The following is a 26,083-nucleotide window of genomic DNA, read 5'->3' on the forward strand; positions in this document are numbered from 1 at the left end:
GTTAAATCACAAGCAGATTGTGATAAATTGCAGGAAGACCTTGTGAGACTGGAAAATTGGGCATCCAAATGGCAGATGAAATTTAATGTGGATAAGTGCAAGGTGATGCATATAGGGAAAAATAACCCATGCTATAATTACACAATGTTGGGTTCCATATTAGGTGCTACAACCCAAGAAAGAGATCTAGGTGTCATAGTGGATAACACATTGAAATCGTCGGTTCAGTGTGCTGCGGCAGTCAAAAAAGCAAACAGAATGTTGGGAATTATCAGAAAGGGAATGGTGAATAAAACGGAAAATGTCATAATGCCTCTATCGCTCCATGGTGAGACCGCACCTTGAATACTGTGTACAATTCTGGTCGCCACATCTCAAAAAAGATATAATTGTGATGGAGACAGTACAGAGAAGGGCAACCAAAATGATAAAGGGGATGGAACAGCTCCCCTATGAGGAAAGGCTGAAGAGGTTAGGGCTGTTCAGCTTGGAGAAGAGACGACTGAGGGGGGGATATGATAGAGGTGTTTAAAATCATGAGAGGTCTAGAACAGGTAGATGTGAATCAGTTATTTACTCTTTCGGATAGTAGAAAGACTAGGGGACACTCCATGAAGTTAGCATGTGGCACATTTAAAACTAATCGGAGAAAGTTCTTTTTTACTCAACGCACAATTAAACTCTGGAATTTGTTGCCAGAGGATGTGGTTAGTGCAGTTAGTATAGCTGTGTTTAAAAAAGGATTGGATAAGTTCTTGGAGGAGAAGTCCATTACCTGCTATTAAGTTCACTTATAGAATAGCCACTGCCATTAGTAATGGTTACATGGAATAGACTTAGTTTTTGGGTACTTGCCAGGTTCTTATGGCCTGGATTGGCTACTGTTGGAAACATTTTCTTATGTTCTTCTTATGTGTGTGCATGAAAGTGAGAGCTTGTGTGCATGGGGATATCTGTGAGTGGGTGACTGTATACGTATTAGTGCAAGAGAAAATGTGTGTGAGCTTGTTTACATGTGAGTGCGTGTGAGAGATGCGAGAGCCTGTATGCATGTATGTGTGAGAGAGCCTATATGCATGCATGATTGTATGTGAGAGAGGTGTGTGTACAAGAGCCTGTGTGCATGTTTGTGTGTGAGAAAAAATGTGAGCCTTGTAACATGCCTGCCTGGTGCAAAGGTGACAGTTTGCATGTATAAGTGCATGTGAGAGAGACGGTTTGCGAGAGAGCCTGTACGCACGTGAGAGTGTGTTAGCCTCTGTGCGTATGAAAGAAAACCCATATGCACATGTGTGAGAAAGTGGGTGTGCATTACAGCCTCTGTGTGTGAGAGAGTGTAACAGCTTGTGTTGATGTGTATGTATGTGAAAGTGAGCTTGTATACATGTGATATTAGGTCCAAAGGCCTTATCTCACATTTCTGTTTAAAGTGCAATAAAATGTATTCCAGGATTTGCTGCATGGGGGGAGAATTTCCTTTTAAATCCCAATGTTATGTATTGTATATAGCCCTAATAATCCGTAAAGTCACTGCTCACTAAGACACAGGAGAGTTGTTAGGTGGTTTTCAACTTTCTTGTTTACTTATGAGGTGCAAATAACTTAAAGTCTTCACAGCTGAGTACTTCACTTGCAAGATGATGCAAGCGCTTTTAATTAAGTTTGTGACTTCTGTAGTCTTGGTTAAAGCTTAAGATATCAAAGCCAATTGAAAGTTCTTTGAACTATGGATTTCTTCCCTCGCATTGGATACAGGAGCAAGGTGATGACATTTCTTCTAATACGGATAAAATATCACTCGATGGAATTTACATTACAGTTATCAATCCTCCCACCTCTTCAGAACTCCCCTTTCCTCCTCCGTGTACCTGAAAGACACAAGTTCTCCTCCTCCTCCTCTGCTGCTCACTATCATGCTGATAGCCGTAGCTCCTCTTCTCATTCATGAATGCAATGGGGGGTCCATTCCAACTCCCTTTCTCTCCTCTTCCTCTCAGGATGGCTGGAAGTCCTCCGCTGCTTGGATTCTGAAGAGCACAGATTCCTCTCCCATTGGAGCAGGGATGGTGAACTCCAGTCCCCGAGGGCCACAAACAGGCCAGGTTTTCAGGATATCCACAATGAGCACGCATGAGAAAGATTTACATCCAGTGGAGGTGGTGCCTGCAGGTCTCTCTCATGCATATTCATTGTGGATATCCTGAAAACCTGGCCTGTTTGCGGCCCTCGGGGACTGGAGTTCGCCATCCCTGCATTAGAGTGTAGAGCAGAATTGCAATACGCTTAGCCGAGTCTCAGGTGGCTGGGTACTCCAAACTTAAATTAATGGAAGTGGATAACGTGGACTGGGAGGGTAGAAAGAAACTCCTATCCAAGTAATATGCTCCATGGAAACTTTACTTAAACAATAGCAAATCTGGAGAACAACCAAAGATACGCCGCCTCTCCAAAATAACCTAAGGAATCCACAAGGTAAAATGGTGCCAAGGCATAATAAGCCAGAAGGCACTGCCATTCACCAGCTTCCACATGGAGGAGGCTACTATCATGTCTTTCCCCTACCATGGTATATTCATTTGCCTGAGCTCTAGCAGGAGACTAACGGGATCCCTACACCTGTGTAAGAGATTGAGAGGGTGTGAGAGCCCGTTATGCATGCATGAGAGAACCTGTATATATATATATGTGTATGTGTGAGAGGGAGAAAACCTGCGAGTATGAGAAAGCATGAGAGAAGGTGTTTGTATGAGAGAAAGGATAAAGTTTGTGTGGGCCCCCTCCTCAATCCACAACAATTGCAGGGTGCATGGAAAGCAAAAAAAATCCCTGGTATGGAGAGCGGGGAATTTTTTTTTTTTTAATTCTTATTTCTTTTGTTAGGTTTCATTTGATGTCTGTTTTGAGAACTTCTTGAATAATGTTCTGTTTGTCAGTTGTTTTGAAATATTTATTCTGTTAATATAGTGCTTGATTTTATAATTGTTTTATGCTGAGTGATGGTGTTTGTTTTCCCATGGTTGTACTGTAACATTGTAATAACAGCAGAAAAAGGACCATCGAGCCTGCTTGGTAAGCTTCTTAAGCTAGTGACCGCCACTCCATGCAAGTTACTACCCTTAGAAAGATGGGGATAACTGCTGCTCTGTACAGGTTACCCCCAAGTCTTATGTGAAAATAGCAATGTTTATAATCAAAATCAAGCAACTGTCAAACCCATAACAAAGTTACTGCTAGCAAGCTTTCTAGTGGGTGAGGAGCCTTCTTGATAATACAGACAGTGCTGTTTGATCGGGCTTTGCTTTTTGTCTTGACTGTAGAAGCCGTCCTGGGCTTTTTCCTAATCTCTGCGTTATCAGTATTCGAGCCTGTAAACGTCAGGGTAAGCATCGACGGCTTCTGAATCCAATTCCTCTTTTTACTCCACGGTCAAAGCAAAGACCGGTGTTGTAGTTTCCTCACAAGCATCAAGGCTAATTGGTTAAGAATAGTAATCTCCAAGCCATGGGTGAAGGGTACTAAACTGCCACTTTGAAGAGGTCACATCCTCGCACTTAAGCATCTAAGACTTGCCATACTGGGTCAGACTGAGGATCCATCAAGCCCAGTATCCTGTTTCCAACAGTGGCCAATCCAGGTCACAAGTCCCTGGCAGGAACCCAAGGGGTAGAAAGATTCCTGCTGCTTATCCCAGGAATGAGCAGTGGATTTCCCCAAGTCCACCTTAATAATGCTTAATGGACTTTTCCTTCAGAAACTTGTCCAAACCTTTTTTAAATGCAGCTACACTAATAGCTTTCACCACATCCTCTGGCAATGAATTCCAGAGCTTAATTTTATATTGAGTAAAAAAATATTTTCACTTACTATTGTTAAAATATATTACCCAGTAACTTCATTGTGTGTCCCCTGCTCTTTGTACTTTTGGAAAGAGTAAACAACTGATTACGGTTTACTCTTTACATTATTTTATAGACCTCTATCATATCTCCCCTCAGCCGTCTCTTCTCCATGCTGAAGAGTCCTAACCTCTTTAGCCTTTCTTCAAAGGGGAATTGTTCCATTCCCTTTATCATTTTGGTCGCCCTTCTCTGTACCTTTTCTAATCCTGCTATATCTTTCTTGCGATGCGGTGACCAGAACTGCACACAAGAGGTAAAAAATGTTTTTTTTTGCCATCCCCCGTCCCCTCATAATTTGTTTCAATTCGTTTCTTTCGTTTAAAAAGAATCAAACAAACAAAAAAGAAAAAAGCCCCCCCCCCCCCACCTGAAAAATGCCAGGGCCAGGATTCCTCTCCCCCCCAGCCCCCAATTAACCAATCTACTGGGGGGACCCCCTGGCAAGGCCTAGGCCAGGGTAGCAGGGATCCCAAGAGTGCGACCACCCCCATGAAGGGGGAGCCAAGATAGGGATTTGGTGCCATGCGCACAGACCCAGAGAACACGGGCAGGGTCACAGCACCTTCTTTTATCTAAGGAGGATGTCATAATGCCTCTGTATCGCTCCATGGTGAGACCGCACCTTGAATACTGTGTACAATTCTGGTCGCCACATCTCAAAAAAGATATAATTGTGATGGAGAAGGTACAGAGAAGATCAACCAAAATGATAAAGGGGATGGAACAGCTCCCCTATGAGGAAAGACTAAAGAGGTTAGGGCTGTTCAGCTTGGAGAAGAGACGGCTGAGGGGGGATATGATAGAGGTGGGAGGCTGTCAGGGCGAGGGAGTCTGCTTCTGAAGAAAAACTGACTGACCAAAACTATTCTTCCTTTATTTTATTTATTTATTTTTAAACTGAACAACTTAGAAAAAATCAAACACAATCCTGACTAACTAATGCTACCCAGGATCCCAGAGACTGTGGGTGAACCTGCCGCATCTGCTGGAGACAGAGAAACACTGAGGGACTGTGGGTGGCGCCTTACTATATGTAGGGATGCCCTAGAGGTCTTGCTCTGTCTCCATCTGCTGGTGCGGAGTCACAACCCAGGTGTCTGGACTGATCCGGGTACATACAGGGAAAGAGGTGTTTAAGATCTTGAGAGGTCTAGAACGGGTAGATGTGAATCAGTTATTTACTCTTTTGGATAATAGAAAGACTAGGGGGCACTCCATGAAGTTAGCATGGGGCACATTTAAAAGTAAATCGGAGAAAGTTCTTTTTCACTCATTGCTCTGGAATTCATTGCCAGAGGATGTGATTACAGCAGTTAGTGTAACTGGGTTTAAAAAAAGGTTTGGATAAATTCAAAGGAAAAATCCATAAACTGTTATTACAGTAATTAATACGCAATGTGATTTATCTAATGTTTGGGTACTTGCCAGGTTCTTGTGGCCTGGTTTGGCCTCTGTTGGAAACAGGATGCTGGGCTTGATGGACCCTTGGTCTGACCCAGTATGGCAATTTCTTATGTTCATATCTGCAAATTTGATAACCTCACTTGTCGTGTTCCTTTCCAGATCATTTATATATATACTGAAAAGCACCGGTCCCAATACAGATCCCTGAGGCACTCCACTGTTTACCCTTTTCCACTGAGAAAATTGCCCATTTAATCCTACTCTCTGGTTCCTGTCTTTTAGCCAGGTTGTAATCCATGAAAGGACATCACCTCCTATCCACGCTTCCTTACTTCTTCTCTTGGCAGCTGTATTATCAGTTCTCTGAGCTTGGGAAATGACACGCCCTCATTAATCTTGAACGGCTCTGGATTTCTGCTTTCCCCTATGGCACAGTAGAGTGGGGGCAGTTTGGGATCTGGGTAGGGAGGCGTGGAACACGGATGCAGGTTTAACAGCAAAGCAATCGGTGCAGGCCTCATAGCCACCCGTGGCTCGTGTATTAAGGGCAGCAGGGTCACTGGAGCTCGGCTTAGGAAATATACCCCCCACCCCCTTGAGATCTGCAGCTAGGCTGAGGACTGAACACGGCTGGAGACAGAGGGCTGCGCGCAATGGACCAGGCCTGGCATTTCTTATAATGTTCACAACAGGTGGGGGGGGGGGGGAGCCAGCATCCCTCCCCCGGAGCACACACTTCCCCCCTCGAGGAGGCGGCCAGTAAGAAGGTCACAGTGGCAAAGGCCAAACTGTAGGAGACTGTCCTGGCTGATACCAACCCGCGGGGAGGAGACAGCAGCATAACGGGAGGTAGAGGAGAGATCACACGGACATGAGGGCCAAGATCCGGCCGCCAGGGCCTACAGGAGGGAGGCTATGCTCCACCCGGGTCCCCGTGAAGGAGGAAAGGTCCAAAGGCCACACACCTTCCCCGGCACTGCCGGCGGGGCCCCTTCCGCTGCCTCTTCCTCTCCGAGCAGTCCCCACCCAGGGTCCATGCTACCAAGTGTTTTGGGCTGGATGCAGCGTTGTACGCCTCTTTTCAGCTGTCATCACACACACGAGGTGGTCCTGCCTCTGGAACGACGGCTCCAGGGAGAGACAAGCAGCGGGCGCCACCGGACCAGGGAGCGCCAGACTGCTCCGGCACATCAGCATCACGGGAGCTGGGAACCAGCTGGGCCGCAGCCTGCAGACGTCAGAGCCTCTCTCTCTCAATGATCCCCCTCCCTTCTCTACTGCTCTCAGGAGGCAAACAGTGCCACACACCACCCCCTCCTCTGCCAGCTCTACCCCCTACCCCCCCGTCTGAAGAACACAGGCCCTGCCACAAGTACCCATTCAAACCATGAGACGGAGCACGGCCAGAGGGGGGCAGGGACAGCTCCAGCCTCCCCCGGTCCCTGCCGCAGTGTTCACCCCCCGGCAACAGCCCAATGACCCTCCAAGTAGTGCTTTTATTCTAAGGCCAAAATGGGCTGCAGAGCCCTTGGGTTAGAGCAGGCAGTAAGGGCAGCAGTAGCAGCTCCATTAGAAGAGGAACCTGGCCCCCCCATTATCCCTTCCTGCGATTCGTTTATAAACCTTTGCACAGGCACCCGGACCCAGCACTGCCCCAGCCCCTGCTATTTCCCAGAAACCAACACTCCTCCCCCCCCCTCCCCCATACTGCTCCCAGCATCGCAGACAGACAGAGAGACATCAGACCAAATTCAGCACCGCAGTCCACTGGGGAGGAGGGAAGGTGCCACACGCGCTAGGCCCAGATGCCACCCCCCCCCCTCAAACAAACACTCACACAAGCCAGGACAGGCAAGGGTGTGGCTCTAATTTATTAACAAAAAGAAGAGGTGTCCCCACACAAAAGCAGGACTTCATCCAGTCCAGAGAGTATTATTCCTACAAAAAAAACACTAAACAAAATCAGTTTAGCAGCAGAGGGAAATCTTCCTCACCCCTACCCATGCTCACACCACCATCATCATCATCAGGAAAATGCTGTGCAACTGCAAAATGCCCCCCCATGGGCCAAACTTCACCCAGCAACCATCCCCGCTTAACAATACAAGCAGGAGCCAGGCTGCCGCCCGCATCCCTGCTCCTGGCCACGTCCAGCCCTCCCCACCCTCACTTCTCAGGGCAGAGGGGCGGCGGCTCGAGCCTTGCACTCCTGAGGCCTTTAGTAACCCCCGCACCTTATCTCAAAACAGTGATCCAGCACCCGGCCACGTGGCCCTCGCTTCCCTCTCCCGCCCAGCCAGGACCAGCCTTGCCGGAGCCACCCCCACTCCCCCCCCCCCCCCCCCGGCAGAAACGGTGGACTCCCTTCCCATACCAGGTACGGCTGCAACAGGCCCCTCTCGCTCAGCACAGGACGCAGCTCCTCCGCTGTGCTCGCCTTTTACACAGAAAAACACTCCCTGCCAGCTTAAGCATCGCCATAGACCCTCCCCCCCCCCCCAAAAGGGAAGGACACTGCAGACCTAGCACAGAGCCTGCGGGCTCCATGGGGGGGGAACGCAGGCAGCTCGATGCCTTGAGAGGCTAAACCGGCCCCTGTAATAAGGAAGGGACTGGATCTCTCTCAGCAGGGCCCACGCCCCTGCCTCAGCCTGGACAGAAGCCCTACAGCCGGGGTAGCCCAGGCCAGTCCTTCAGGGGCCACACACACACACACAGGCCCGCGTTTCAGGCTGCCCCGCACTGAAAGCGCACGCAGAGCTCTCTCATCCATAGTCAGTGCGGAGAAGCCTGAAACCCCGGCCCGACAAGGAGCAGGGAGGGCCATGCCAGGAGGGGGGGGCCAGGGTAATAGCACAGGTTACACCCCCTGAGCTCAGCTAAACGCAGCTACGCCCCAGGCAAAAAGGGAGAGGGCACATAGCTGAGTCTTACTGGGTAAGGTACAGACCTTTGCTCCCAGGTGTGCTAGAGCTGGATTCACCTCCACAGCAGCTCCGTTCCCCCCCCCCCCCCCCACAGTGACTGTAACCTCCCCCTTCCCCCCCCCCGTGTGCAGGTACAAACGTCCCCACCACCGTGGGAAGCTCGAGTCCACCCTCGTCACCTTGTGATTAGTTATGGGTCGCAGCCCCAGCTGTCCACTTTATGTACTCTGAGCACAGGAGGGAACGGCGCCCCCCACAGCAGCACCGCTGCCCCCTCCCCTCGGGAGAGCCGTGGCGCCTCAGTGGTAGTGGTAGCGCAGCGAGGGCCGCCGCTGCCTGCAGCTGCGCCTGGGCACGAGTCGCAGGCCCGCGGAGGCGCTATTCCCGCTGCGCCGTGCTCGCATGGGTCCTGGGCTCGACCTCGCCGCCGTGGCACTCGGGGGGACCTCCTGCTGGGGAGCATCCACGGGAGGAGGAGGAGGAGGAGGAGGAGGAGCAGCCGCCGGGATGGGGGCATCTACAGGTACAGCGGGGCAGGGGGCCACTGTTTCTACTGCCCCCTCTCCCCCCATCTCCGTGCAGAGGGACTCCAGCTGTGCCTCCGTGTCCTCCCACATCTGCCGCAGCGGCTCCAAGATGTCGGCGCTCAGGCGGATCATGCGCTGCAGCGGCCGGAGGACAAGCAAGAACTGCTTACAGTGCTCACAGGCTGCTCCTGTAAACGAGAGAGAGAGAGAGAGAGAGAGAGGAGACACCGTGGGTAAGAGCAGGACAACACCGGGGGAGGGGAGGGGGGAAGAAAGGTTATTAAGACAGGCCCCCCCCTGCCAGGAGCACATAAAGCTGATCTGCCAGAGGCAGGGGCAGATTGGAGCTAACCCAGGGTTATGGGGGGGGGAGTAAGCTTCAGGCAGAACACAGAGGGTACAGCGTCCCAGAGGTGGCTGCACAGGGGCCTGCACTTCCAAGCTCCCACAGCAGGTAACGTCAAACCCCAAATCAGAAGAGCCCCACCCCCGGGCAGGCACTGCCAGAGGCCCCATCTGAATCCCGAGAGCTCTGCATGGAGGGCTCCAGCCGGGGGGAGAAATCTGCCCGTTTTCTGGAGGGCAGATCTCTGCCGTGGCTTCCCCTACAGCCCACGTCCAGGTCAAAGCCGATTCTGTTGCCCACGGCAGCAGGAAACCCCCTTAACCTCCCTAGTCCCAGGGTGCTGGCGCCCTCTGCTGGCCACTCCCAAGTCACACACGCGGGGGGGGGGGGGGGGGGCCCAGCCATTATCAGCACCACCCAGGGATAACAGAATCTGGACCATCCTCCCAGTAGTGCTAGGGGAGGGGAGGAGACGGCAGTAAAGCAACAGAGCAGACCCAGAGACACTCAAGGGTTCAGCATTAAAGTTTCGCTTAAGAGGCCCCATCCCTATCTGTGCACCCCTGTACCTGCTGACTGGGAGGGGCTCCTCGGGTCCTGGGGCTCCTGCTCTCCCGATGGGCCAGGCACACCACCCTCACTTTCTTCCTGAGCTGCTGGCAAGCCGGCAGCCCCCCCCTCGTGCTCCTCCTGGAGGCGCTCACCAGCACCAATCGACGAAGCAGCAGCTTCCAGCTGCGCGGAAACGGCAGCACCTGAGAGGGGGGACAAAAAGGAAGAAGGCCCTCAGCCTTAGCAATCGTGGTCTGGACCCCGCTACCAGAACCCTTATACACCCCACCGAGGCTCGGCTCGCCCACACCCGTCCGTGCTGAGATCCCAGTATGAAAGCCTCACTCCGACTGGCCCGGAGAGCTTCACGTCTGCGCGCCGAGTACGGGCAAATCGAGGATTCAGGTACAGGACTCCCCCTCGTTCAGCAGGGCAGATCCTCGCTGCTCCCCTGCAGAAGAAGAGCTACATATACAGGACAGGAAGGGGAAGCAGGAGCAGCTGAGTGTCATGGCCGGCCGGCATCCCCTCCAACCTCCGAGGCGCTTCACGGTGGCCCATGGCAGGTCTCCCTCTGTAAGGGGGTGAAGAGGAGGATGCAGGAGTGGGGGGAGGAGGATAAGAGTTTAATGCCAGCAGCAAGAGCTAGACATCCAACAGAGCAGAGAGAGCGGGCCGAGACGTCTGGGCATCGGATTCCTTTAATAGGACCGTCTGGCCCGGTCTGGATTCACCCACTTTTCTGTGCATATTCCAGGAGAGGCGAGGCTGCTGGGAGTTTGGATAGGAAAGGCAGGTCCAGCTCCCATCTGCAGTGTTCACTCCTTAATTACAAGGCAATTTGCTCTCCCCCCCCCATCCCCAATCAAACCTTAATTTAATAATTGTCACAGTGGTCCCATTCCACCCCCTCAAACCCTTTGATTGCTCCCAGTTTCTGGTACAGGGAAAGATTTGGCATCTTGCTTCCCTGGAGTGCAGAGGATCCTTTGCCTCTTTCTGCCCCAGTACCCCACATCTCCCTGGGGGAGGGGAGCTGAGGGCAGGCACTGCCCGGCTTGGCACCCCGACTTACCAGATGTGCTCTGCGCCAGCTCAGAAGGGCTGTTCAGTCCCGAGCTGTCGGCCTCCCGCTTGCAGGGCCACAGGGCTGTTCCCAGGAGCTGCTCCATTTCCTCATAATAGGGAAAGTCAGCCAGGACCCCGGACGTGGTGCCCATCTGCGCAAACTTCTTCAGCCTCAGGTACTTCAGCTTCAGCCTCTGCCAGTGCGCCTTGATTTGCCCGGGGCTGAGAAAGAGGACAGGAGGGAGATGAGCAGGCGGTCGCCACCAGCAATGTTTCAGACCCCCCCCCCCCCCATAGCAAGCACTTCAGCAGATACAAGGGTCCTCTGACTGCCCCCAGCTCTCTTCCCAACATGCACAGAGCAGGACACTGACAAGAGGGCGCTCACTTCACCACCGAGATTAAGCTACATAAACTCTAGTCAATGCTACAAGAAACCGGTGCACAAAGAGAAGCACTTGAAAGCCAGCTGCATGCTCTGAGAAGCAAGACTGTACAGGTCTATTGCAGAAGGGTCTGGAGACTGTGATCCAGCAGCTCAGTGAGACATGAACCTGGAGGTCTGCAACCAGAATCAGGAGAGAGGCCCATGTGAACACCCTGCAGAAGGAAGAGGCCAGCACTACTTATGGCCAAGCCCACTGTCTACCTCCTTCCCCCCACAACAGCCAAAGGAGAGAGGAATCGGGAACAAGCAGGGCCCCCATCTGCCTCCATTCCCCTGCCCTCACCACAAAAAACAAAAAAAAGTAGTAATTCTACATTGATGTTTATTGCTCTCAACCTCAGAAAGGAATGCAATCATCAAGTTAGATGAAGTCACATTTGGAAAACACCAAGGGTGTGTGGGGGAAGCAGGCAGCAGTGACCCCTGCAGCTCATAAGAGCAGAAGGAGAGAAGCCACAATGTGACACGTGCAAGCACCTAAGTCAAGCACTTTTCAGCAAATCCCTTAATCTGTTTAAATATTCTACTCAAGAGATGGAGAGAGAGACAGCTGATAAAAAAAAATAGAGTAAAACATTTCTACTCAGACACAGCGAACCTGCATGGCAAGGCTTTCTGTGAAGTCTCTTAGCTGAGAAGTTACTTGGGGACTCTGGAAAAGAAGATTTGAATTCTAGACCCAACAACAGGGCAGAAAACTGAAGTCTACCAAGCACAGTCAGAGATAAATAGAGCAAAGCTTTTCTTAGTCACCAGTCAAGTGGGCACGGCGCTTCCCAAGGACAGCAGCTCTCGTGCAGCGCCGTCTGGGGCTAGCCAGGCATTCACCCCAAAAGCCACAGGAGATCGAAGACCCCAAACAAACGCTAGAGAGGATGAGGGGCTACAAAGAGCATCATTTAAACACCTTAAAAGGCATGAATGGTGTACAGGATACAATCCCCTCTCAGCCCTAGGAAGAAAATAAGGCCCCTGGGGTTTAACATTCAGAGCAGCTGGGCATAACATCAGGAGAGGATGGCACACAGATGGAACCACCTCCCAAGCAATTCAGGGAAGTATGGGACAAGCACAGAGGATCTCTGGGGGCATGGTAGTGATAGAAGAGGCCAAGGGCTGACAGTCTTCACCTGCTATCATATTCCAGGATTACCACAAAAATAAAACACAGTCCTGGGGAAGGGGGCAGGATGTGGAGCTAGACTAGGAAAGCAGTCCCTTTGTACCTGAAATGGATGTTGCAGCGTCGCAGAAGCCCGTGGAGTCTCTCAAACACATCCCAGTTCTGGAAGTACTTCCTGTTCAGCAGCCCCACCAGCCCCAAGTCTCGGATGAGATCCAGGAGAGCGTGGGTCTGGGACACACTCCACTTCTTTGCCTGCGGCCGAGGGACTCTCAACCTATCCATCCTGATAGAACAAAGAAACCAATACTAATTACACACAGCGCATCAGACTCCAAGCAAACCCATATAACTAAGCCATCAAAAAGGAAATTCAGATTATCCACCCTTAACCCCAACAGGAGAAATAAGGAGGTCTGCCATACGCTGCCTACTAATAAAGCCACCGAGATCCACCTGCATTTCAACAGCCCCTAATACCAATTAAGTCTTCAAAGGCTGCTCATTTAAAGGGAAACCCTCGGGCCCGGCTCCAGCAGCAATGCCCTCTCTATATACCAGCAGCACATCAGCCCCCCTGCACAGGTACAGCCCAGCACTGCAGGTGCAAGCCATTACTGCTGCAATCACCCACCCTCCTAAGCAGGGAATGCCACAGGCGCTATGCAGGAGATCAAGCTTCACCCAACGGAGGCTAGGGTGCAGATTCATGAACTTTTATTGCCTTGGGAAGGAAAAATGTGGTTAGCAGAAACTTTCTGGCGTTCACCTCTTCCCGGGCTAGAAGTCTTTTCATCACAAGCCAGCCCGGGCAAGCAGGAAAAGGCGCGTCTGCTCTAATTAACAGCGGGGCTTCGGCATGATGTGGGAAGGAACGCCCTCCAGATCGCCTCTCACCCCCACTGCCAGCTCCGAGGGAAGAGAGCAGTCCTTCCCACCTTGGAGTCAAAGATGCCGAGCCAGTCCTATTACTCCATTGCATGCGAGAAAACGTCTGTAAGAAAAGCAGGAACTACATCTCCCGGGCTGCAGTGGGTGGGGCGAAAAAAGGACTACATCACCCTTTTCATCCTGCCAGTCCAATTCTACCCCTAGCGGCGGCGGCAACTTTTCCGGCAGAGATCGAGCCAGGAGAAGCAGGCAGCGCCCCAAGAGCCCGCTGCCCCAACAAAGATGGCGGCGAAGATCTCCCACGTGCGAGCACCACTTAACACGCTGACCACAGTAAAGATGGCGGCGAGCGCCTCCCACGTGCGAGCGCCACCCTTAGACCGCCTAATGAATGCCCCGCCCCCGCCTCTTCCTCACGCTGACCACAGTAAAGATGGCGGCGAGCACCTCTCACGTGCGAGCCTAGTGATTGGCGAGTGCCCCCGTCACTCTGTGAAGGAGCGGGGATAGCGCGGAAGTATTAGTGTTTTGCCTGGTGGCCAGCTTTGTCAGATTGGGCTATTTCACGTCCCGTTAGACTGTTTTCCCGTTATGCGGAAAAAAATATTTTTGTGCAGGTTAGGCTAAGAGCATAAGAAGCTGCCGTACTGGGTCAGACCGAGCGTCCATGAAGTCCAGAATCCTGTTCCCAGCAGTGGCCAAGCCAGGCTACAATCACCTGAACACCAGCAGCCTTAGATTCCAATCAGCTTTGTTTCTTTCCTTCGAGCAGTCGCACTGTGATGATTCTTCGGCGGCAGCAGCAGCAACCAATCAGAGGCGACAGGAAGAGCAGGGCGGGTGCAGACGCCGCCTGTTGCTTAGGAGACGGAAGGGATAGGCAGGTACATGCAGTCGCAGAGTGATGACCTCATGGACAGCTGCGGCCAATCAGAGGCGAGAGGAAGCGCGGGGCGCGAGCCGGAGGCGCTGGTGCCTCAGTGTTGCCAACCTTGCTTATTTACCGCGAGATTGGGCTTCTTTTTGTAGTCATTCGCGGGTTTTTTTTTTTCCGATTCGCGGGTTGCTTTTAATTGGGCTATTTTTTCTGCCAGTCGCGTTTTTTTGGGCTTGTTGGGCGGGACTTGTGCTCTGAATCATGTTACAGTGATTGGCTGCTGCTGCTGCTGCGATGAAGTCTGTCCATAGCAGGCGCACCCTATCCCTATAGTGCAGCAATAAGCCAATCAGAGCAGGAGCTGCAAGCCTTGTTGATGCACTCGTCAGGAGCACATTTTGTGGGCAGACCCGGCCAGCATCGCACGTGGGCGGAAGGGGAAGGCCGGCAGCACAACAGCAAAGGAATCCAGAGTGTGCAGCTACAGCCAGGTATCAGGAGGGAAGGAGTTAGTATGGTGGGAGAGGGTAATGAGTGTGTGGGGGCCGGGGAGGGGGAAATGAGAATCTGAGGGCTGGGGAGGGGGGAATGAGTGTGTGGGGGGCCGGGGATGTACTGGGGGGAATGAGTGTGTGGGGGGCCGGGGATGTACTGGGGGGAATGAGTGTGTGGGGGGCCGGGGATGTACTGGGGGGAATGAGTGTGTGGGGGCCGGGGATGTACTGGGGGGAATGAGTGTGTGGGGGGCCAGAAATGTGCTCGGAGAGGGTTAGGGAGGTGGGAATGAGTGTGGGGGGCCAGAGATGTGCTGGGAGGGGGGGAATGAGTGTGTGGGGGGCCAGAAATGTGCTCGGAGAGGGTTAGGGAGGTGGGAATGAGTGTGGGGGGCCAGAGATGTGCTGGGAGGGGGGGAATGAGTGTGGGGGGGGGCAGAGATGTGCTGGGAGGGGGGGAATGAGTGTGTGGGGGGGGCCAGAGATGTGCTGGGAGGGGGGGAATGAGTGTGTGGGGGGGGGCCAGAGATGTGCTGGGAGGGGGGGAATGAGTGTGTGGGGGGGGCCAGAGATGTGCTGGGAGGGGGGGAATGAGTGTGGGGGGGGGGCCAGAGATGTGCTGGGAGGGGGGGAATGAGCGTGGGGGGGGGGGGCCAGAGATGCGCTGGCAGGGGGGGATGAGTGTATGGGGGGCCAGAGATGCGCTGGGAGGGGGGGAATGAGCGTGGGGGGGGGGCCAGAGATGCGTTGGGAGGGGGGGAATGAGCGTGGGGGGGGGCCAGAGATGCGTTGGGAGGGGGGGAATGAGCGTGTGGGGGGCCAGAGATGCGCTGGGGGGGGGGGGAATGAGCGTGTGGGGGGCCAGAGATGCGCTGGGGGGGGGGGGAATGAGCGTGTGGGGGGCCAGAGATGCGCTGGGGGGGGGGAATGAGCGTGGGGGGGGGCCAGAGATGCGTTGGGAGGGGGGGAATGAGCGTGTGGGGGGCCAGAGATGCGCTGGGGGGGGGGAATGAGCGTGTGGGGGGCCAGAGATGCGCTGGGGGGGGGGAATGAGCGTGTGGGGGGGCCAGAGATGCGCTGGGGGGGGGAATGAGCGTGGGGGGGGGGGCCAGAGATGCGTTGGGAGGGGGGGGAATGAGCGTGGGGGGGGCCAGAGATGCGCTGGGGGGGGGGAATGAGCGTGTGGGGGCCAGAGATGCGCTGGGGGGGGGAATGAGCGTGGGGGGGGGCCAGAGATGCGTTGGGAGGGGGGGAATGAGCGTGTGGGGGGCCAGAGATGCGTTGGGAGGGGGGGAATGAGCGTGTGGGGGGCCAGAGATGCGCTGGGGGGGGGAATGAGCGTGTGGGGGGCCAGAGATGCGCTGGGGGGGGGAATGAGCGTGTGGGGGGCCAGAGATGCGCTGGGGGGGGGAATGAGCGTGTGGGGGGGCCAGAGATGCGCTGGGGGGGGGGGTAATCAGCATGGGGGGGGCAGAGATGTGCTGGGAGGGGGTAATCAGCATGGGGGGGGGCCAGAGATGTGCTCTGAGGGGTTAGGGAGGGGGGAATGAGTGTGTGCGGGGCCAGAGATTTGCTTGGAGGGGGCTGGGGAGAGGGGTCTGAGTATGTGAGGGCATTTTAGCTCATTGTTAATTTATCTTTCACCTTCTCTACAATCCAAGTTGCATTATGTCCCTGTTTTATTGTAACTGCTATTTTCCTATCCTATCACATGTTAATGTTAAGTGTTTTTAAGTATTTATCCTTTTGTCACACCCTGTTTATTGTAAACCGGCATGATGCGACTCCCATCGTGAATGCCGGTATATAAGAAATTCAAATAAATAAATTAACTGCTATAAAAAAATAAAATGTTTCAATCTCATGTGTTTTGGGCTTTTTTTTTTTGGAAAAAAGTGCTTGTTCTTTCATGAAAACCTGGCAACACTGCTGGTGCTGCAGTCGGTGTCTGGCGGGAGAGCGCGTTTATCTCCGCTGGCGGCGTTGGAGGAAACCGCTGAATTCTCCCCGCGTCCTGGCCCTGCACTGAGGGAACGGGAGACGGAGGTGAGAGGCGTTGTTCTGAGGATGAGCTTCCCGGAATTAAAGTGTTGGGCATTCGCGCATATTATCCGCCTCTGCAAGAGTCTTCTCTCCCGCTGGAATCTGATCTTGGAACTGTTTCATCTTTCTCTTCTGTCAGAGGGCTGCTCTTGATGGAGTTCAGCCTCGGTCTGCTCAGGCTATGGTGTTGCATATTTTGGCTCTTCTACAGAAAGGTTCTGGTCAAGGAACTGGCCTTTAACTTTCTTTTTTTATAATTTCTACCTTATTGCATTTTTTGCATTTATACAAGAACTTTAACAATGTGCATTTACACAAACCGGATAAAGAAAATATCATTTCCATCAGCAATATATTATCCCTTAGTAATTCCATATACCATAATCTGGGTGCAATCACATTGAATCTTATAAAGGAAATAGTGGAGACCAAGAAAGAACATAGCAGGTATGCTAAAGAAATATTATTTTTCCTAACATAACAGAAAACTGTAAGGCATCACCAAACTTTCCAATTACCAACACGTTAAGAAGGCTCTCAGGAACATGGACTAGCATCTAAATAGGAACAAAGTTGTTCTGGGTCATTGAATATATATTTGGTATCACCACAAAGCAATATACGTCGACAGGAAAACGTAACATTAATTTGACACCTCTATCGGTTACTTCCCCCCTCATCGCAATAAACTTCCTTCTCTTTAACTGTTATTCTCGCAATGTCCGGGAAAATTTGAATTGTTTGCCCATAAAACTTTAATTTCTGAAATGTAAAATAATGTCTCAATGAATTTTCTCTTTCCGATGGAAAAGAGAACTGCACAAGCAACGTTGCTCTTAAATTTATTTCCGCTTCCAAAGATTTTTCAAGAAAGTCAGTTAGATTCAAATTTAGGTCGTCTTGGTTTTCCTGTCGAACACTTTCACCCAGTGAAGGTCTCATTGGTAAATAATACACGGTTGAAATTGCAGGCATTGCATCTGGTGAATATTTCAATATGTTTAAGAGAGAACTTTTGAATAGTTCCATTGGGGACATCATTTTTGTCTTAGGAAAGTTTAAGATTGGTTCTCAGAAATTTCCAAACATTTTTTCAGACTTAATCAAATTAAATAAAACTTTTTCAATCTCTTTTACTCTCCCTTCCATTGCCTCCAGTTGTTTCTCCACAGTCACCACTTTCTCCTCTGTTACCTGAATTTTAATAATTGCTTCTTGGACTGTAACAGCATGTTAATTGATTTCTGCATAGAAATCAGTATGTTCCTTATTTCTTCTAAGGAAGGAGCGAGAGTTGGAGTAGTACTGAAAAAGGTGATATTATTACTACTCACAGTTCCTTCCTCCATAAGGCCTTCACCACTTTTTCCTCATTGTTTTGGGTGTTGTTGTTTGCCAGGTCCTCATGACTCCTGGAACCCGCTTCCCCAGGGTTCACCGAAGAGTCGGAGATTCTCTCCTCTCTTCTCTGGACGCCAACAGGTATTAAGGACTTATCCATAGGATTTTTTTCCAAATATGATAATTCTCCGGGTTGCCCTAATGGTGGGTCCGGGATTGTTGGTGCACCCGGGCTGAGCGATATTTCTTGGGTCAAGGGGCTCTGAAGCTGTTCCTTGCCGGCTCCAGCAATCACAGCATCCGGGTTTCTCGTCGGCGTTTTAGTGAAAGCTGCATCGATCCTCTGTTGCCGAATATCCTGATCCGGAGTAGAGGTAATATCACCTACCCGAGCTTTCCTCTTGGTATGTGGCATACTCTTCTTACTCAGAAAGGAAATATCAGAGAAAAGAAAGCTCGAAACACTTCAACGGCAGCCGGAATCAACAGCCATCACGTCCTCACAGGTCGGCGGCCATCTTGATCGGCCTTTAACTTTCTGAGAGTCCAGGTAGCAACATTGGGTTGTCTTCAGGGTAAGGTGCAAGGGTATCTGTCAACACATACGGATGTTCTACATTTCCTTCAGGGAGCTAAGAACTTGCATCCTCAGGTGCAGAATATTTGTCTATCTTGGAATCTGAACCTAGTCCTAAGAGGATTGTGCAAGGCTCGGTTTGAACCACTAAAGAGAGCTACGGTTACGGATTTGACTCTTAAAGTGGTTTTCTTGGTGGCTATTTGTTCAACCAGGAGAGTTTCGGAGCTCCAGGTGCAGTCATGTTGAGATCCTTCCTACAGGCGTCTGATTTGGGGTAACTTTTTTTTATGCAAGGTGCTTTCTTTTCTGCCTGAAGTAGTCTGTGTTCCATCTTTGTTAGATGATGATGCTTTCAGCTTTTTCTGGATTTGGATTCCTCTGTACCTCACGTGGAAGAGCTTAGGCTCTTAGATGGGAGGCATGCGCTATCGAGGTATCTAAAGGTCACTTGTGATTTCTGTAGATTGAATCACCTCTTTGTACTGTGGAGTGGTCCAAAGAAGGGAAAAGAAAGGCATCTAAGGCCACAACTTTGCGGTGGCTGAAGGAAGCGATTGAGTCAATTTATATTTTTAAAGAGCACCAGGTGCCAGCAGGATTTAGGGGGTACTCTCAACGCATTCTCAGGTGACTTCTTGAGCTGAGTCACAACAGGTGTCTCCACATGAAATTTGCAGGGCGGTTACTGGTAAGTCATTGCACACTTTTCTTAGGCATTATCGCTTGGATGTCGGGGTTCTGGTTTCAATGTGCTTTGGTGAGGGTGTTCTACGAGTGAAACTCTCCAGGTCCTACCCAAGTTAAGAAGACGTTAGGTACATCCCAGGAGTTTGGACTGATCTGGGTACATACCGGTAAAAGAAAATGTATTCTTACCTGCTAACTTTGGTTTCCTTAGTACCACGGGTCAGTCCAGAGACCCTCCCATAAAGCTCGTACTGTTGCTTTATATATAGTGCAGAGTTGTTGGGTGTTTTCAGTGCTAATCACTTATGTTAAATTTGGGAAGTGAGTTTTCCATTGTCTAGGCAACTTCACTTTCTTCCGTTTCTTTGGAGGAGAAGGAGTTTGCTTAGAAATTTATGGTGGTTGTTTTCATCTTGGCTTGGGTACAGGTCAATACTGGGGGACTGCAGGTTGCACTCTGGGTTATGTAGAGTGTGAGTGAAACGTTCTCTGTCTCCATCTGCTGGCAGGGAGGCAAAACCAGGTATCTGTGGTACTACAGAAATGAAAATTAGCAGATGATAACCAATTTTCCTATCCTGTCTCCAACAGTGACCAATCCAAGTCACAAGTACCTTGCAATTACCCAAACATTAATTAAATCCCATGCTACTGATGCTGGCAACGAGCAGTGGCTATTCCCTATTGATTAATAGCTGTTTATGGACTTTTCCTCCAGGAACTTATCAAAACCTTTTTTAAACCCAGCTCCACTTTATGTATTGCTTTGGCAACACTTGTAAAATTGTCATGCCAATAAAGTTATCTGAATCTCTTGACTCTTTCTTTAGGTCCTGCTGGGTGTGTGGTGATGGAGTTCCCGGAGTCCCTGTTCCCCAGGTTCTACCAGGTTGGCCCCTCTGCACGAGACCCATCCTGTGGCCCCCTGGTATCTGGATGGGGGGAATATGGCAATGTCCAAGTGGGCGAGAGCAATGGCCAGCTCAAGGTGAGACCTGCATAATACCTGGTTCCCTTTCTGTCTGAGAGAAAGCAGCCTCTTTCCAAACACCTAAAGGCTCTGAGACCCTCTGAGTGAGCTTCTTAAGAGATGGCTATGACGGTGCTATAGTCTGTATTCAAATGTTTGCATTCTCTTAGGCGATCCGAGACTGCACCAAAACCTGACCTACCTAATGGACTTAGTTGGCAGTCTGTAGTCTTAGATTCCTGATGGTGGAAATACTAAAGTGAGAGAGATTGCCAGAGCTCATTACTAGAATAACAGGGCAATTCTAGTTTATTTATAAACATATGTACATATTTGCAGTATCTTGAAGGCATAAAGTATAATTTTAACTTGATATTAATGACAGGCTTGCCGAGAATGCTCCCCAGACTGTAATCTTTTTTGGCATTCCTGGTTCCCAGATTGAATTGGTTATTGTGATCGGGGTGTAGATTTTTCTCAGGACTAAGGCACACTTTGCCAGCCTTGTTATGCTTTTATGATGGCAGTAATTGACTGAAGCCCAATCCCTTGCATTCAATCCATATAACTAGAACATCAAGTTATGCCTGGTTTATTTTGTGGCAGACCCTGCCTGCATTAACCCTTAACTTCATGGTTGCCTGGACACTGAGATACTGATAGTCCTGGAAGGTCACACACGGGGACCTTGTGGTCTCCCAGCTTTGAAAGAATATCAGCAGGTTGTCCTAGAATGACCTCTTGGGCAGTGGTGTCACGTCATCTGCCATGATGTGCCGGGATGCTGTGTTTTATTTAGACATTTGATATTCTGGCCTCAAGGCGGTTACAGTTCACAAAATTGCAATGGGAATAAATTGGTGTGTTCGGGTTTACAGTAGAATAGCATTGGGAATGCAGGTTAGATAATTGCATGTGTGGCGAGTTAGGAGAGGGAAGGAATGGTCTCTGGAGGGAAGACCTGGTTGAGAAGCCGTGCCTTGACTTTATCTACACTTTGAGAGCTTGAGTATGGGATGGGCAGTCGCCTTGCACCCCGACAGTTTATCCTGTCCATGCTGGCGTTAAAGGCTTGACCCATGTACATAACATGTGCTGCCACTGACAGAGCCCAAAACTCAGGCATTGAGTGAAATAAAGACCACGGCACAAAGCATTACAGGGTTTATCATGCCTAAACCCCTCCCCCCATCCCACATTTAATGCAAATAATGTTCCCTGTACGTACCAGGATCAGTCCAGACGGTGGGTTATGTCCCCTGTCCAGCAGATGGAGTCAGAACAAAAACTCGAGGGGGGAGGTCCTATATGACCTCACACCTGAAGCTAGAATCCCCAGTATCTTCTGACTCCAGCAGATGTGAGCAGGGGACTGGCTAGTCCCCAGCACAGGTTATTAGGTTTAGGCCTTCCTGTCTCTGAGGAATCAAGAAAATTAAAAAAAAAGAAGTTTTATTATTATTTAAATTTTAGACAGAGAATTTTCTCTCACAAAACCAGGTGACAGCTACTTCTGTGGCTGTTCTGCAAGGGGAGGGACTTGCTTTCAGTCTTCTCTCTCCTCCTTTCTGTTTCTCTTATTGAGGGTCCTTTTTGGGGGTAAGTGTTACTTTTTCTCCTACAAATTTTTTATTTCAGGACCTCACCTCTTGCCATTTTTCTTACTGGCACTGGAGGGCAGCGTTCATTTTTCTCTGGGTTGACCGTCAGTGTTACTGATAGAGTTCCCCTCCCCCCCCTCCCCCCTCCCCCCTCCGCTCTCGTGTATCTCGACCCTGCGGCCCCGCGAAGTCCATTCCCCGGGGCTGCTAGCTGCCGGGAGGTTCTTTCCCCGGTAGCTCCTTCGGTTTACAGGGAGCCGGGGAGTACTTACGACGCTTATTTCTGCAGGGGGATTGTTTTTCATCTTTTGGCGCGCCGCTTGTTCCTGCCTCCCCTCACAGCTGCCATGCCGCGCGCCTCGACCTGTTCCTCATGCGGGCGACAAACGAGTCGCCTCTCTGAGGGACTTTGTTCCTCCTGTATTCCGCTGGAGGGAGCCGAAGTGCAAGTTGGGGATGGCACAGGAACTCTCTCTGAGGAGAGTACTTTTCAGCAGCGGCAAGCCCCGTTCCCGCTGAGCGCGGGAACGGCGGCCATTTTATTTTCAGATGAAGAAGCCGACGTTTCCGAGGATGATGCAGGGGCCTCGCGTTTACCGCCTCCCCCCGTTTTGGCTTCCAATTCTGAGAGGAATGACATTCAGTCGACTGCAACTGTTCCGGGAGGTTTTCCCCCGGGACTCCCCGGTTTCTCGCCGGAATTTGTGGTGCTTATGCACCGAGCTTTCCTTCAAAGCAGTCAGCCCCTGGGTCCTCTCCTGGCTCCTACCCCAGCTAAACTTCCACGTTTGGATGTTTCCTTAGGAGGACCTTCGACACTGGGACCACTTCAACAGTCAGGGGCGTCACAGGCACCCGCTAGGACTCCCGCGGGACCTTCCAGCGTTTCTAATTTAAGCCCTCAAGTGGACCCCTCTCAAGACCCAACTGGGAATGATCCCAGTGTGTCAGTCCAAATGGAGGGCGACGATACTAGAGTCCTTAGGATATTTCAGGCTGAGGAGTTGGAGGGACTCATTCCTCATATTCTTCACGAGATGGACATTGATCCTCCTCCGGACCCTTCTATTCCGGATCCTAAGGTTAAACAGGGGGATCCCCTTCTGGCAGGCCTTCGCCTTTTGGCCAAGGCTTTTCCCACACATCCCAGTTTCTTACAGTTGATTTCTAGGGAGTGGGATGCTCCGGAGGCTTCTCTCAAGGTAAGCAGAGCTATGGATAAGCTCTATCCTCTCCCTACGGATTTTCTTGAATTGCTTAAGGTCCCAGCGGTGGATTCGGCGGTTTCAGCAGTAACTAAGAGTACTACCATTCCAGTTACAGGCGGTACGGCCTTGAAGGATCTTCAAGACAGGAAGCTCGAGGTTTATCTAAAAAGGATCTTCGAAGTTTCTGCACTCGGGGTCAGAGCGGCTATTTGCACTGCCTTAGCTCAGAGAGCAGGACTGCGTTGGGTTCAACAACTACTCACCTCGCAGGATCTCCCGGATTCCGAGGCTCAACAGGCGGACAGGTTAGAGTCGGTGCTGGCTTATGGGGCAGATGCCCTATATGATCTTCTCCGGGTCTTGTCTCGCTCAATGGTGGCTGCGGTCTCGGCTCGGCGTCTTCTGTGGCTCCGCAACTGGTCGGCTGATTCTTCTTCCAAAGCGCGACTGGGATCCCTGCCTTTCAAAGGCAAATTCCTCTTTGGGGAAGATTTGGACCAAATCATTAAGTCTCTTAATGAAAATGCGGTGCATAAACTTCCAGAGGACAGACCTCGCTCTACCAGATCCTTCAGCTTCTCTAGAAATCGGACTCGTACCCAGCGTCGAGCAAGAACTTCTAGACAACAGCAAACTCCTCGGTATCCCTCCTCTCATTCTCAGACTTGGAACCGGTCCTTTCGTGGGCGCAGATCCGGTAAGGAACCGGCTGGACCTCGCTCTTCCACCAAACCAGCCCAATGATGCCAGATGGACCCACGAGACGATCCCGAGAGTAGGGGGTCGTCTCTCTCTTTTCTACAAGGAGTGGGTCCACATCACATCGGATCAGTGGGTTCTCGACATTGTAAAGAACGGTTACGCATTGGATTTTGTCCACGTTCCCAGGGACAGGTTCCTCTTCTCTCCATGCGGGTCTTCCCACAAACAAGAAGCTGTTCGGCAACCCTCGATCGGCTGCTAGCCTTAGGAGCAATAAAGCCAGTATCCGCCTCCAATCTGGGACGAGGTCATTACTCAATATATTTCGTAGTGCCCAAAAAGGAGGGCAATTTCCGTCCCATTTTGGATCTCAACATCAACAGGGCGCTACGGGTTCCGCGTTTTCGCATGGAAACCTTACGCTCAGTTCTAGCTGCGGTTCATCAAGGGGAATTCCTTGCATCCCTGGATTTGATGGAGGCTTATCTTCATATTCCTATTCATCCAGATTTCCAGAAGTATTTACGCTTCAAGATTCTAGGTCAGCACTTTCAGTTCCGAGCTTTACCTTTTGGCCTTTCCACAGCACCACGTGTCTTCACGAAGGTGATGGTGGTAGTCGCTGCGGCCCTACGCAGGGAAGGGATCTTAGTTCACCCATATCTGGACGACTGGCTAATTCGGTCAAAGTCTCAACTGCAGGGTGTACAAGCCGTGAACCGCGTGGTTTCTCTTCTACGATCACTAGGCTGGGTCATCAATCTCGACAAGAGTCATCTCACTCCCTCGCAGACGCTGAATTTTCTGGGAGCTCACTTCAACACAAAGGTCGGCAAGGTGTTTCTGAAACCGGAACGGGCACAGACGTTGCGTGCACAGATTCGGCGTTTCTCATCCCTTCCAGAACCCACAGCCTGGGATTATCTTCAGGTGCTGGGAACTATGGCGTCCACAATCGACCTGGTTCCGTGGGCCTTCGCTCATCTTCGTCCTCTTCAGTGGGCCTTGCTGTCTCGTTGGAAGCCGGCTTCAGGGGACTACCAAACAATTCTTCCAATCCCGGCGGTGACTCGTCTCAGTTTCCATTGGTGGTTAGACCCTCGACACTTAGCTCGGGGAGTGTCCCTGGAGACTCCGGACTGGGTAGTAATCACCACGGACGCCAGCCTCACCGGATGGGGGGGCGGTCTGCCACTTGAGTTCCATCCAAGGAACTTGGACAGAGGAACAAAGGAAGTGGTCCATCAATCGTCTGGAGACCAGGGCAGTTCGTCTTGCTCTCCAGGGTTTCTTCCCGATGGTTCGTCAAAAGGCGGTCCGGATTCTGTCAGACAATGCAACAACGGTGTCTTACATCAATCGCCAGGGAGGCACGAGGAGTCGCCTTGTAGCGTGGGAAGCGGAGAAGTTGATGCGTTGGGCAGAGCTCAACTTACTCCGCATATCAGCCTCTCACATAGCAGGCGTCGACAACGTACAGGCAGACTTTCTCAGCCGTCAGCGACTGGATCCCGGGGAGTGGGAACTCTCCATGGCTGCGATGTCTCTGATAGAACATCGTTGGGGCAAGCCTCGCATGGATCTCATGGCCACAGCGGTAAACACAAAGGCAACACGCTTCTTCAGTCGCAGAAGAGAACACGGCGCAGAAGGGGTCGATGCGCTAGTCCTGCCATGGCCACACCGGATTCTTCTGTATGTCTTCCCACCGTGGCCTCTGGTGGGGAAGGTGTTAAGGCGGATAGAGTCTCATCCGGGTCCGGTGATCCTGGTAGCTCCGGAATGGCCTCGTCGTCCTTGGTTCGGGGATCTTCTACACCTCGCTCACGACGGTCCGATCCGGCTCGGTCATCTTCCACGACTTCTCAGGCAGGGGCCCATATTTTTCGAAGCGGCGGATCGCTTCTGTCTTGCGGCCTGGCTTTTGAGAGGCGTAGATTCAGGCGTCGGGGATACCCGGAGGATGTGATTTCCACTCTTCTACGAGCTCGTAAGTCTTCTACTTCGGTTACTTATGTAAGAGTCTGGAAAGTTTTTGAGGATTGGTGCGTTTCACGTTCTCTTATTCCGTGTAACGCTTCGGTCGCTCAGATTCTTGATTTTTTGCAGTCAGGTTTGGAGATGGGTCTCGCCTACAACTCCGAGTTCAGGTGGCTGCCTTGGGAGCGCTTCTCCATAATGGAAAGGACTCTCTTCTCTCGGCGCATCCGGATGTTGTACGCTTCCTCCGGGGAGTACGACAGTTGAAGCCTCCGATCAGACCACTCTGTCCTTCATGGAGTCTCAACTTGGTTCTCAAGGTACTGGGGGATCCACCATTCGAACCTCTACGGACGTCCACCATAAAGGATCTTACGCTTAAGTCTATTTTCCTGGTGGCCATTACTTCAGCGCG

General features: G+C 51.3%; 2 protein-coding genes across 10 annotated transcripts in view; one reads left to right on the forward strand and one right to left on the reverse strand.

Annotated features, from left to right (window-relative positions):
- Nucleotides 1–8,349: 8,349 nt before the first annotated feature.
- LOC115079447 lies at nt 8,350–14,103 on the reverse strand. 9 transcript variants are annotated; one of them, XM_029583095.1, is made up of 5 exons: nt 13,904–14,103; nt 12,398–12,580; nt 10,731–10,945; nt 9,673–9,858; nt 8,350–8,945 (listed from the first exon to the last, which is right to left on the reverse strand). In XM_029583095.1, the coding sequence occupies exons 2-5, from the start codon at nt 12,577–12,579 to the stop codon at nt 8,530–8,532; spliced, it is 999 nt and encodes a 332-aa protein (XP_029438955.1). In that variant the 5' UTR covers nt 12,580; nt 13,904–14,103; the 3' UTR covers nt 8,350–8,529. The 9 variants fall into 9 exon arrangements, with proteins under 9 accessions (XP_029438955.1, XP_029438941.1, XP_029438934.1 ...); XM_029583081.1 differs by having other exon boundaries at nt 13,834–14,103; XM_029583074.1 differs by lacking the exon at nt 13,904–14,103 and adding an exon at nt 13,356–13,506.
- Nucleotides 14,104–14,449: 346 nt separating this feature from the next.
- TAF1C (TATA-box binding protein associated factor, RNA polymerase I subunit C) overlaps nt 14,450–26,083 on the forward strand; it is a 71,883-nt gene continuing 60,249 nt past the window's right edge. The window contains exons 1-2 of the mRNA XM_029583126.1: nt 14,450–14,553; nt 20,038–20,195. Coding sequence (XP_029438986.1) covers nt 20,058–20,195 — 138 coding nt within the window. The 5' untranslated portion in view covers nt 14,450–14,553; nt 20,038–20,057. The remainder of the gene's footprint in view (nt 14,554–20,037; nt 20,196–26,083) is intronic.

The sequence above is a fragment of the Rhinatrema bivittatum genome, chromosome 1 (assembly GCF_901001135.1).
Source record: "Rhinatrema bivittatum chromosome 1, aRhiBiv1.1, whole genome shotgun sequence".
NCBI classification, from domain to species: Eukaryota; Metazoa; Chordata; class Amphibia; order Gymnophiona; family Rhinatrematidae; genus Rhinatrema; species Rhinatrema bivittatum.

Coding starts and splice junctions, on each gene's coding strand:
- LOC115079447 (XM_029583056.1), bottom strand. CDS start 13,005: ATGAATCTGCACCCTAGCCTCCGTTGGGTGAAGCTTGATCTCCTGCAT. Junction 10,946..12,397: donor CGCTGCAACATCCATTTCAG/GTACAAAGGGAC, acceptor CCTCTTTCTCAG/CCCCGGGCAAATCAAGGCGC. Junction 9,859..10,730: donor GCTGGCGCAGAGCACATCTG/GTAAGTCGGGGT, acceptor CCCCCCTCTCAG/GTGCTGCCGTTTCCGCGCAG.